Here is a 13,183-nt window from a genome sequence, read left to right as displayed (position 1 = left end):
TTATTTTCTTACAAAGTCTGGTTGAAATTATGATAAATCCCTGCAAATGTAGGCTCTAAGGTCATTCCCACAAATATATGTTGTGCAGTATCTGAGTACCAATGTAATAGAGGGGTGTGGATGAACACCTGCATAAATGAGGAAAAACAAACAGATCACTTCCCCCCTCCTCCCTGCTTCAGGCAGGATGGAAACCACACTGAGTCATCAGCTCTGCTTTCCCTCATCCCCCTCAGTCTGTAGAAGGATTGTTGGTGTTCTTTTAGCTGTATGTACTGACAAAGTCTGGGATAACTTCCCTGAGCAAGATCCAGTGGTGCTGCAGCTCCTTTAGCATCCTTCCCTGCTCTGCCAGCATGAGCAGGACACCCTTTTTGCCTGCTGTGCTTTGACAGCCCCTGCTTGGTTTGTGCTGCAGCTCCTTTAGCATCCTTCCCTGCTCTGCCAGCATGAGCAGGACACCCTTTTTGCCTGCTGTGCTTTGACAGCCCCTGCTTGGTTTGTGCTGCAGATGAAATGACGACCCTGCTGACGGATTTTCAGTCGCTCGGATCAGCAGGCCCACCGTGTCTGCTGTGGCTCAGCTCTGGGCACTCCCAGCTGGCTCTGGCAGGGCAGGCTGGTGCTGCAGCGAGGGTTTTATCCCCCAGATGAGGCAATCCCACTCGCTGTGTGTGCCTGGGGGGGTCAGGTTGGGGATTTTCTCCTTTTCCTCCATGAGAGCCACAGTTTCATGAGCAGGCAGGCTTTGTACCAAGGCTGTAGATAAGGAGGAACAGTGTGTTGGGATTTGCAGCTCCAGTGTGATCCCCACACCCTGCAGCTGGTTAAAGGCCCCAGAGGAAGCATTTGATTTAGCATTTCCACTGGGAAGGAGCCATGAATACCTTGTTTCCTCCCTCTTATTTTCCCACAACGTGACAGGGAGTGGTTATGGAGCAAACACTGCGCTTACCCAGTGGCCCAAGACAGAATGAAAAAATTCTGTGGTGCTGTTGATGGTGTGTGTAATGTGTGGTGTTGTTAAACATGGCTGTGGTACAGCTCAGCACAGATGCTTCAGGTGGGCTGTGAATGTCTCATGTGCTTGTGGCTCTGGTGGGTGCAGGTACTCTCAGTTCCATGTGGATGCAAGCAGTGTGTTCTCTGTGTTCCCTTGCAGTGAAATAGCATCAGTCTTACGGGCCTGGCTCGATCAGTGCTCGGAGGATTTCAGGGAGCCCCCTGACTACATGTGCTTGCTCAAGTTGCTGGATTACCTGAAGAACAATATGCCCAATTCTGACATGGAGAGTAGGGTGCAGAACCTCTTGAAGCAGTTTCAGAACCAAGAAGTAGAAGCTGTTGGTGAGTTAACCATTCCCATCTCTCTTTCTCTCTCTTTCTTCCTCTCTCTTTCTCTCCCAGACTGTAAGATGCCCCAGGGATTTATGTGCAGTATATTTCACCACTTCTCATGCTTATCAATAATATTATGAGGCTCTCTCCAATAGTGTTACAATGTGAGGTGAGGTGCCTGTGTCTGTTCATCCTGGGGTGGATTTATATATATAAAGATTTGGCTATATTTTATATATATATATATGTAATAAAGCCAAAGCTTTGAGATTGCTGCAGCAGCCAACTGGTTAATTGTCAGCACACTTCCCACTTTGTCGCTGAGTTAAAACACACAGCTACTCTCTAGGTGGGCTTCTCATTTAACCCAGCCCCCCAAAAAAAACCCCAAACAAACAAAAAACAGTACAGAGCTGTGACAAAATACAGCTTGAGTCACAAGCTTTGTCCTGCAGCTTTTCTTCCTAGTTACCATCTTGTCTAAGGAAGTGCCTGTGGGTGTTTTTTCCTATTGGAGTGGCTGGCTGCTGGTATCCAAGGACAGAGGAAAATGTTACGTTATTGGGGGTCACAGGCTGCTGGAACAATAGTGAACTGTAGTCACACAAACCTGACACATCCCCATATCCTGGTCAGAAAACTTCCTGTGCTGGAGCTGGGGAGTGGGGGGAGCTCGCACAGGGTGTGAATGAGAACTGGAATCAACTTCCACCTTTGGTAGAGGGGTCAGAGAGAATAATTCATGCCATAAATGATAAAGGAAATGCCAGAAAAAAACCCCACTTTCATTCCATGAAAGTCACGTCTGCCGGATGCTCCAGAAATACCATGTCAATGTATAATACTGTGAAATGCCAAAATAGCTCAGTCATGAACAGGAAAAGGAGGAATGCCCAGAGCCCAGGCCCTTACTGAGCACAGGTAAGGAACAGGATGGCTCAGATGTCGCTCGTGCTGATGTTTCCTGGCTTGGGTTCCCCCAGCTCAAAGAAAGATAGAGACACGGAGACATGGAAAGTTCAGTGCCTTTTTTCAGGAAGTTTAGGTGGTTTTTGTGCCTTTTATTCTGAAATGAGGAACTTAAAAGTTTTAAGAAAAGTGGTTACGTTTTAGTAATTTTCTAGTTTTGCTACACTGAGTTGAAAATTGTCAACAACATTGCAAATTATGTCTGGAAAACCATAGCTTAAAATGTCTTATTTTCTTACAAAATCCCGTTGAAATGATGATAAATCCCTGCAAATATAGGATCTAAAGGCATTCCCATAAGCATATATTTTGCAGTATCTAAGTACCAATCTAATAGGTGGGTGTGGATGAGCACCTGCATAAATCAGGAAAAGGAAACAAACAGATCACTTCCCTCAGAAAGAGGGAAAGGAAACTCATGAGAACTGTGTTTGGGTTCATCTGTTCTTCAGAGTCAACAGAAGTTCCCAGCAGCCCTGCTTTTCTATTTGTTTCCTCAATTGACAACTGAAAACATTATTTTTTGAGTCATAGGTGGGCCTATGATATGAATGGAATGATAACATTTTCTAAGTTGTGGCAGAATAGAGGCTTCTTGTTAGAGTAAAATAAGAGGCAGGCAATGAAATTAAGCTGTGGGATTTGCAAAAAAGAGTTTAGGATTGCCTTACTTTCATCAGAACTCCATCATGGTACATTTTCTTTCAAAATTCCTGATAACATTTTCTGCAATCTTTGTTGATAAGTACTGTCCCAGAGCATTCCTGCTGGGTTCTGAATTTTGAAATTTGTGCTCTAATCCCACAGCTTGATTTGGGTAATCAAGCCTCTGTTCTGTGCTGCCATCAGCCATGCCAGTAGATTAGATTGCAGTACCAGACAGGAAGATAAAAGCTGCTTCTGGCCTCAATTCTTGCAGGTTGAGCAAGCAAAGCAAGGGAGGCAGAGGTTGCAGGGTCAGGAGGGACACGTGCTTGCCCTCAGTGCAGTCAAGAGCCAGTCAGACTTTGAGAGGGCTGAGTGGATCACAGGGGTCCTGAGATGATCAGATACTTGAGTTCAAGGGGATTCCAGCTTGTTGGAGAGCAGGGAAAAGACTGCTCACACATCTGTGAAGGAGAAAAAGAGGGATAAAAAAAGAAATGGAAAATTTGCATTGTGCTTCAGGACCTTGTTTTAAGCATGTTGTGAGGTTTTGGGTAGGGCTGCAGTTCAGTGGTGAGGATTTCCAGTTGAATTTCAAGAGCCAAATGGAAAAAGAAGTTTTACAAAGCCAAAATGAGTGAGATTCTTGTAGCAGTCCAGTCCAAGTCCATTTAATTATGCAAATCGTTACAAAACAGCCATGCAAAAGTAGCCTAGAACAGAGGTCTCCATTTACCCCACTGAGCTCTGCCAATAAATTGTGCAATTCAAATGTACAGATGGAAATCAGCTTGTAGACATAACTTGTTACATCAAAACTGTAGCAATTTACATTGGCGATTATGTTCTGTTAATTACTGGAGGAAGGAACAATGAAATATTTTGAAAAACAATGATTCTCTATCACATTATCTGCTGTTGTTGCTTTAATGCTCTGCTTTAACTGGGTATGAAGTCTTGCATAACACTCTTTGTTTTTGTAAATTAAATCTCACCAGTAGTAAACTCAGTACTTTGGTTTTAGTCTTCAACAAGTCCCTATTTTCTTCTCCCTCCCTATGGAGTTACTATTGCCTTTCAGTAAAAGGAATTAGGATTTATTTTCAGGGAATTTCTGTGTCTTCCTCCTCTACCATGGGAAACAAGGGCACATTTCTTGGTGTTTGAATTTTTGGTTGCCAACTTCTGGGAGCCAAAAGGTGACAAGGCAGCAGCTGTGGAACCCTCTCCTTTCTGCACTGGCTCAGGTCCCTCAGTGAGGACAGTTCTGCTCTCACCTCCTCTCTGCTGCCCAGTGCAGATTTAGGAGAACCATTCAGCAGAATATTGTGGGTGCTCACTGTATTCCATTTCCTGGAAAAATTCCCTGAGAGAAAAGGTGAAGGCTGCTGGAATAAACTGTCTTTGAGAGTTTACCCATGTAGCCACAAAGGGTGCCAGGAAATCTGGTGTCTTCTTTATTTCTGGATAGAAGAGCATTCCTAATGCAGTATTTTGGGGGTATAACTGCAGCCTCATGTCTTTGTAGTTTGAATTTTTTTTCAGATTATAAATACTGAAAAATAGATTAACAAAACTGTGGAATACCAGTAAGGAATTTTTGTTGGGGTGTTGGTAATGCTTTTTCTTTCAGAAGAACAGATAGCAAATGGATCAAATCCCTTCTCTGCTAAGATTTGTTCTCTCTATTTCCTTTTACTCCACCTTTTCTTTGCCAGTTTAATCCTTGGTCATTTTCCTCACTCCAGTGGCACAGTGGGGCCATTACATCAGGCAGGGCCCTTGGGGCATTCTGCTGTAATACAGTGATGTTGCAAAATAAACACCTGCTTTGATTCATTGTTTGCTGTATAAATTCACTGAGTGGTGTTTTCCATCCTGGCCAGATGGGTTCTGCAGCACTTCCTCCAGTGACCTGGTTGATGGAGAAGAGCTGGAGATCAGCAGTCCAGAAGAATTCTCCTCTTTTCAAGACCACGTTGTGGCAGAACAGTTGACATACATGGATGTGGTATGTAGAGTATTGCATATAATACAACTTTCTAAAATAAAACATTTTTTGGTAAGTTATATTGCTTTAAGTGTAGGGTTCCAGAACAGGATTGCTGCTGGGGCACAGAACACAGCTCTGGGGTTATCCCAGATGTTTCAGTCATTGAGCTTTTTCCTTCTGTCATTTTGAAGGGTTTTTTGTTTGTGGGTTTTGTTGTTTTTTTTTTTTTGTGTTTTGGTTTTTTATGTGTAGCCTCTTTTGCAAAAATTATTGGCACTGAGAAATAGCACATTTTAACTATAACAGTACCTGTCTTAAAGATGTCTAGAAATTCTGGACTGTAATGCTCAGATTTTGCTATCAATTCCCTTCTAAATGTCATTATATAAAAAAAAATACCTTGGTTATGCAGCTGATATAAAGGTGTCCCTAATTTTCCCAGTATTGTTTAGCTGGCAGTTCATTTGTGGCATCAAGCCCATAAAGAGTATGCCAAAGCATATTTTAAACTAAGAGAGAACCAATATTTACCTTCAAGTACCATATTAGATTTAGGTCATATTTGTCCTCTAAAGCTGTATTTCTTCTTGTGAATAAAAGATTTAGGAGAAAGCTGCTGGCTTACCACTCCTCTGTTTCCCTCTAGATGCTCTTCAGAAGAGTTGTGCCCTACCACTGTTTGGGATCCATCTGGTCTCAAAGGGATAAGAAGGAAAACAAGAACCTGGCTCCCACTGTCAGAGCCACCATCACCCAGTTCAATGCAGTCACCAAATGTGTCATCAGCACTATCCTGGGGACCAGGGAGCTCAAAATCCAGCAGAGGGCCAAGATCATTGAGAAGTGGATTCATATTGCACATGTAAAGCATTTATTCTGTTTATTGTTTTTTGGGTGGGTGCCTTGGAGTGAAGCAGTTGGGAGAGGAGAAGGGGTTGTACACACTGGTCCCAGGCTATCTTAGCTCTAATTCTTTCTATTTTTAACTGATTTTTTTGTGATACCAAATGGATATTGCCCTTCCTCTCCTCAGTTCTTCCCCACCATGGAAATGGGGTTGATACTTGGCCATGCCAAAGCTTTAGAGAGCTCCAGATAGCTGATAGCAGCAGCTCTTCCCTTGTCCACTGCTGCAATCACTCCATGGTGGGAGGCTGCTGGCCTTCAGCAGCATGTGGAATCACCTCCCTGTGCCTCAGCAGAGCTTCCAAGAGGGTCTTGTAGCAGATTCCATGTTTTTATCCTGTTTTTCCTAATCTGTGCAAGAAGAGGGTTGTCCCATGCCTGCTTTACATACCTAGTTTGCTAATTTCCTAGGTTTTATTATTTTACTGTAATGTTCCTCATTCCTCTTGGAGCACTGGGCAGCTGGCAATAAACAAGACCTCTCTGGAAGAGAGCACTTCAAGTACTTCCATGTGGAGGTGTGTTGGCTCCTAAGAATCTCATGGATTCTTTTTGAGCTCTACAGAACAGTCAGAAAAAGCTGAAGCCAGAGGCTTTCCAACTGTGGCAACTTCTGTGCTTCCAGAGGCAGCATTGAGTCCTGGCACCTGAGCTCTGGCAACTGCATGGTTCAGGAAGCTGGGATGGGGAAGGGCCTGGATCTCTCCTGTGGCACTTAGATCTGCTTGTTTTTATCATCATCTGGTGGATGCTTTGTTGCCTGTGTGAAGGGATTAGGAAGTTTGATTCCCAGTTTCTACATGCAGATCTAAGTGGCAGAGGGCACCAGCTAAAAGGGCCTGCTTTCCTGGGGCAGGCTGGACAGAACATCATCATCATCCCAAGGCAGAAGGGAGGCCTGGGGAAATCAGGGAAGGCACTGCCCTCATCCCACTCACTCTGTTGGCTGGAGAACTTTGTTCTACACCCCTGCTGGTTCTCTCTTTACTTAATTCATTAAGTGCTCCAGTCGTAGCATGAAACACATGAAAAATGTATGTGCACACTCTGCAGAATAATGGCACATGTACAGCAGCTGGGTGCACATTTACTGAGCTGCCCACTTCTGAAGAAAGCTGCTTGCTTTGTGCATGCAAATGAGTGTTTTGAACAGCTAGGTGCCTCAATTAGAAAATAATCCACTCATTAAAGTACAGTTATTCACTGATAACTAAGCTTAGCACTACAGAGTTCCTCGCTTGTTATCTCCTCATGACTTTTGGATTCATTTTCTTGGTTCAGAAGATAAACTGGATATTTTCTCTAGTGCCAACCCTTTGCTCCACCTAGATCTAAGGTTCCTGAGCAGGAGCAGCCAATTTCACTCAAACAATATTTTCTTTAAAAATAAAAGGAAAAATGAAATAATTAATGTCCTGTTATGCTTAAATTTTTTAAAATCAAAGCTGTTTTTGCACAGAATTCTTTCTGGTTTTCCCTCTGTGAAGGACACAGCATGAAACAAAGTTATTAAAACCAGTCTTAAAAATTCTTCTTACATGCAAACGAAAGCTTGCTCAATTTTAGTCTGCAGTTGGTTGAACCACTGAGAACACTAAATCCAGTATTAAATGAAACTCCTACTGTGCTCTAAATTACACAGTGTGCAGTTAAGTCAAGATGGTTCCAAATTGGTTCTTCCAGTTCAAACTCCTGTTGTACTGGGAAGAAAGAAGAAAAGCTGGTAATTTGTGCCTCTAAATTCATGTTCTCCACAAGCTAAATTTCAAGTTGAACAAAAAGAAAGGTCTCATTCTTTAACATGTCAGTCTCTGGAGAAGAGCTGTTATGTGGCTTTTTTTTGGCCCCAAGCCATGCAAAAACAGCTTTCAGTTCCAGTGAGTCCTGCCCCATGATCTGGGGCTTGAACTTGGTGTTTATCTGACCCAAGTGCCCACCTGCTTCAGGTGCTGTCAGCCCAGGCTCTCTGCTTAAGCCCACTTGGATAAATGGACTCTCCTAATTAGAAGTTTTTTGTGGGTCAGTAACTGGGAGAGCTTGTACTCTCCTTAGCTGGTCAGTCACTTCTAATGCAGCTCATGAACAGAGATGCTGATGGATTAAGGTCTGACTTTTGCTCATGCTGAGGTTGCTTTACATTTGTTCAGTCCTACAAAGGAAATAAATCATGTCTGTTTTCACTGTAAGGATCCTTTACATAATAAGCATTATTAGGGTAAGAATCAGATTCATAAAAAGGTTGATAAGCAGAATTTGAGTTTGAATACATTCTTATCTCCATGCAGCGGTCAGATTGGCAGGTGTTTTGTCTGCTGGATTTGCATGTACAGATGCCTGTGCTGAAGGTTGTGGCATCCAAGCTCTCGTTCTTGAGCCACCAACAGATTTCCAGGAGTCACAGACCAGACTTGCTCTCTTGCTTCCCTCCTCTTTATGAGGAATCTGTGCTACTTTTTTGAGATTTTCATTATCCTTTTCCGCCCAAGCTTTTGCCACAAAGTAGATGCACAAGAAACATCCATGGGCCAGTCTCTGTTCAGATTTGATCCCAACTCTGGAAAAGCTGGCAAGGTTTTTCTCTTTAACAGTGTGCACATACTTGAATAACAGGTTATTCCTTTGCATGTCTTTATTTTTAATTGACACTGAGATGATTGAGGGTTTACATTTTAAATACCACATAAAGAGGCAAAGCCTGGTTTTCTCCCTAAGGGGTAAAAGGGATTGGTAACTATAAAGAGCTTTTAAAGAAGTATAACCTTTGTGCCTTTCCCCATGGCTTCATGGACTCAGTTCCACTTTTATTTTTGCTTGGAGAACTGGAAGCCGTGACACCATAAATACATGAAAGTGAGGAAAACAAGCTCTAAATGCCAAAGCTTGTGCAGTGTTTGGTGGCTGGGGAGTGATAGTCTTGATGCTCAGTATTTGCACAGCTGCTGCTCAGCAGTGAGAATGTGCAGCAGGCCTGACAGGGCTCAGAGAGAGGAGCACCAAGGTCTGTGCACTGCTGACATTTAATGCTCCTGTGTTTCCAACCACTCCTTTCACAGGAATGCAGGATCCTGAAGAACTTCTCCTCCTTGAGGGCCATCATTTCAGCTCTGCAGTCCAACTCCATTTATAGACTGAAGACCACCTGGATGTGTGTTTCCAAGTAAGCCTCTCCCTCAGTTCCCAAGGCCACAGGGCTCAGTGCTCCTTGTTTTCTTCCTTTCCTCACTCTTTCTGTTCTGTTCCTTCACTAACTAACATGGGTCCTGTCAGAAGAGCCTCCCATTTCTGGGATGCTCAGACCCCTCCTGTGAGCTCCTCTTTTCTGTTGAGGGTACAACCTGCCCTTGGGGATACTGAATTCTGTCCTTTCTAGCATGTTAGGTCTTCCACAACCTCTCTAGAAAAACTGTGGCACTGACTTCTCACCCAGCTCATGCTCACCACTCCCAGGTCACCACCATCTCTGCTTGTTGTCTTTTTTCATGTGAAGTTTGAGGAGATACAGCTTGCTACAGATCCTCCCAGCTCTTCTCCTGGTGCTGATATTTACATAAAATATATTCCCAAATTACAAAATCCAGTATTGAAGGTAATATTTCTTCCAGGGGAGAAAATACTTCTTCACTTTATTGTGATGATAATATTTACTGCCTGCCCCACAGATGTCAGAAGTTGCTGTCTAGAAAAGATGGTGTTCTGCTCATTCGTTTTGGGGAAAACAGATTTCTTTGCCTTTGATAAATCAAAGTATCCCTCTGCTAGGCAGTATCCTTCTGTATTTCCTCTCCAAAGAAGTCGGATTTTCCTTCTACTGCCCTGTGTTTCTGATCAAAATATTGCCTATCTTGTCTTGGGCAAAAATCTACTCCTGCACTTACTTGCTTTCAGCTTTCCAGAATACATGGAATAGGACAGAAACTTGGGTTTTTCTGTTCCTTTGTGTTGCCTGACCCATTCTCACACTGCACTGACAGTTCAAAGCCCTGCCCAGGGGCTGCTGCTGATGTTTCTTTGCTGTCAGATGAGGCCAAACTTTGCTGGAAGCACCAGAATGTCCCACCAAGGCTCCCAGGAGATGTGCAGCATCTCGATGGGTGCATTTTGGTACTGTTATCTTTTATAAGTAGAACTGCTAATGATTGATGAGAAACAAGCAGAAACTTGATTGGATTTTAGAGTGCTTGCTAATGACATAAATGACATTATCTTCCCCTGTGCAGGGACATCCTGCTGATGTATGAAGAGTTGTCAGAGATCTTCTCAGACCATGACAATTATCTGACAAGTAGGGAGCTTCTGATGAAGGTGAGAACTGGTGTGAGTTCAAAACTTGTGATCTCAGTGAAATCGGAGGTTTAACCCTTTTTGAAACAGGCTGCCAAAGCTCATCTCTTCTTCAAGGACCTTCCCAGGTGTTTAGGGAAGAGCAGGCTGTAGAACCTGAACTTCTTGCTGGGCTGAGGATTGATTTCCTTGTTCCTGGAAGAGTCAGTAGCTTTAGCCTGGATAGCCACAGCCAGCAGGCTCTGGCAGCAGGATCTGGGTGGACAGCAGCCCCTCAGCCCAGGAGGTCACTGGAGCAGTGCCACACCTTCAGCTGAGGAATCAGTCCAAGATGTTTATCCCATTATCCTGTACCTTTCTCAGAACTACAAAGCAGGGCTGGGAATTCTGAAGGAGCAGGCTTCCTGCTCTGTGTGTGGCCCAATGGACAACAAAGCAGGCTCTGTGTGGAGCAGTTTGACTCCTGCACTCTCCTGAGTGAACCCCAGTAAGCTCAGGAGCCTGAAAGGGGTGAGGAAGAATGGCAGGGAAGGGCTGTGTTCTGCAAAAGCTAAGGAATGTTTGTGGCAGGTTTTTTCTATCTACATAAAAAAGTTCCTATAAACTCACTAAGCAGTTCATTCTTCGGCAGTTCTGTCCAGCCAGTCTGGCATCTGTCCCTCAGCCCCTTGCCTCAGGATCTGAAACACTGTGTTTTGCTCAGGAATGGTGGGTGAACACACTCACATCTGTCAGTCTGTTTTGTTTATCATCCATTTATCAACATCTGTAGGTAATTTTTAAAGCAGGTGAGACCATAATAAGCATAGCGGGAAAATGTGTGTTCAAAACAGCCTGATTAACTAAATATTAAAAGACAAAACAACTCAGACTGAGCCCAGACCTCTGGCTCTCAGTAAATCACCCTCCAGCTGCCCTAAGCAGATTTTAAAAACATTTTGGAAGCAGTGAGAGGAGAAAAATCCCTCAGAATAGCTAGAACCTCTCCCCTACTTTTCATCTTGGACCATTTGGAGGATTAATATCCACTGAATCCTCAAAAGGCTTAGTTTTCCTTCACTGTAAATAGCCCCTGTAAGGGAAGCTGTGTTGGACCTTGCCTGTCCATCCTGCAAATCCAAGTGTGGAGCAAACAAAATGCCATTGGAAACAGGTGGGGTGCCATGGAAAGGGAGCAGTGTTCTGTCCTCCTGAACAGACATTGATAATGATTTGTGACACATCTGCACAACCACTGTAAGAAACACATAACTCCAACATCCCCTGTGCATCCAGGGAAATAAAGGTTTAAAGAACTGTGGTGAAATCCACATCCATTCATATGAAAGCTAGAGCTGTGGGGATGGAAACCTGTTCCTTTAATTTCCTGCATGGTTTTGGATTAGTCAGTAACCCACAGTCACTGGATGCTGGTGTTGCAGCATAAGAAAAACAACGAAGCATTACAAAGATGGAGATGTTTACCTGTGGCAGGCCTGATGAGGGAATTAACCAGAATTCCTCATGTCAGGAGTGTTGGGATAGAGCATCTGGACACCTGAAGTGTGTCTGAGCTTCTCTGATTTACACTCCCATGAGATTTTCAGCAGCACTTGGCTTTGGCCAAAGCCATTCTGCAGAAGAACTCCCTCACAGTCATCTTGGGTGATTTTTGTCCAAAATTCCCAATCAGCATCCAAGTCCCAGGAAATCAACATGTATGTAGACACACATGTGTCTGCACAGCAAGTTTTTTTTGCTGGCTTAACTTGTCTGGCTAAATGTACTTACTATTTTGCATGCATGTAGTTTTCAGTTTACCACTTGGATCCTTCATTAATTGCCTTTAATGCTTTATCACCTCACAGGAAGCAACATCCAAATTTGCAAATCTGGACAGCAGTGAGAAAGAAAATCAGAAAAAGTCACAGAAACGACTGCAACTTCAAAAAAACAAGGTGTGTTTGGGGATTTTCCTCCCATTTTTGAACTGGTAACATGATTAACCTAATTGGTCAGTTCTACAAGAAGCAAAATCCAGAAAGGTCTTCTCCAGAGTGAGTGGGCAGGAGGGGATTGATGAATATAAACATGTGGTCATCACTTCCAGCTCTCTTTTTCAGTCCTACAAGAAGGAGTTCCATTATCTACTCTTGTTACACTTTAGAGAGAAATGCAATTTCCATGTAGTAAAACGTGTGCTGCTGTAAATACTGAAGTTCTTGTGATAAAGAGAATTAGCTCTGGCAGAGCAGAAGTGTCATTTACTTTCAAACATGCTGATGAAGCTTCTGACATACCAGTTTGAAAATTGACAGAGATTGCTTTGTAAAATGTGTCTGGGGTCCAGTCTGCTGGTGAAAATGGTTTTTGTCTCAAAGCTGGCAAAGATTTAAAATGACAGGGGGAGAGAATTCTGGAATAGAGAGGCAAAAGTGCTGAATATGATTTTTGTCTGTGTAGTTGTTTGACTGGGAAAAATATGGATACTTCTGGATGGTAGAAACAAGTGTTTCCTTTGCAAGTGTAGAGCCAGCCTGAACTCTGCAAATGCTGGCAGTCTAGAAGTTTAAAGTGTGGCTATTTAGCATTAAAATGCAGTGGATGGCTGGGGAAGATGTCACTTCTTGGACAGAAAAAAATGGTGGCTTGATTTGACTTCACTACCACAAGGTATAATCAATCTCCACAGTAAAAATCCACAGGGATGAAGCAGAAGCTGCTCACACAGGCTGGCCAGGACCATTCCCCTGCTCCTCTTGCAGCAGGTGACAGAGGGACCCTGTCCCTGGTCCTCAGTGCTTCTCCCAGAGGCAGGGTTTCCTGGGGACCCATGTTGGGAATCAATGATGGCCATACTGTAATGCAAAACCACTGGGTAATACCTGTGAGAGCATCCTGATCTCACTGGAATTGGGTTTAAATTCTAGATTATCTAATGAAAATGATGTAATGAAAGAAAACATAATTATAGGACTGATGCTTGGTTAAGCAGATTACTTTAATTTCATTTTCTTACACAGGAGTGTTCTGGAATTGTAATTATTCTCATTTTTCAGTCAGTTAATCCAG

At 43.4% G+C, this 13,183-nt stretch overlaps 1 protein-coding gene across 2 annotated transcripts in view; it reads left to right on the top strand.

Annotated features, from left to right (window-relative positions):
* RGL1 (ral guanine nucleotide dissociation stimulator like 1) overlaps positions 1-13,183 on the top strand; it is a 52,644-nt gene that overhangs the window by 32,388 nt on the left and 7,073 nt on the right. For both annotated transcript variants that reach the window (XM_064720028.1, XM_064720029.1), the window contains 6 exons: positions 1,163-1,347; positions 4,839-4,963; positions 5,592-5,807; positions 8,905-9,008; positions 10,069-10,153; positions 11,980-12,069. In XM_064720028.1, the coding sequence (XP_064576098.1) occupies positions 1,163-1,347; positions 4,839-4,963; positions 5,592-5,807; positions 8,905-9,008; positions 10,069-10,153; positions 11,980-12,069 (805 nt within the window). The remainder of the gene's footprint in view (positions 1-1,162; positions 1,348-4,838; positions 4,964-5,591; positions 5,808-8,904; positions 9,009-10,068; positions 10,154-11,979; positions 12,070-13,183) is intronic.

The sequence above is a fragment of the Zonotrichia leucophrys genome, chromosome 8 (assembly GCF_028769735.1).
Source record: "Zonotrichia leucophrys gambelii isolate GWCS_2022_RI chromosome 8, RI_Zleu_2.0, whole genome shotgun sequence".
Lineage (NCBI taxonomy): Eukaryota > Metazoa > Chordata > Aves > Passeriformes > Passerellidae > Zonotrichia > Zonotrichia leucophrys.
The sequence above is the reverse complement of the archived record's forward strand: the minus strand, read 5'-3'. Positions and strand labels throughout refer to the sequence as shown.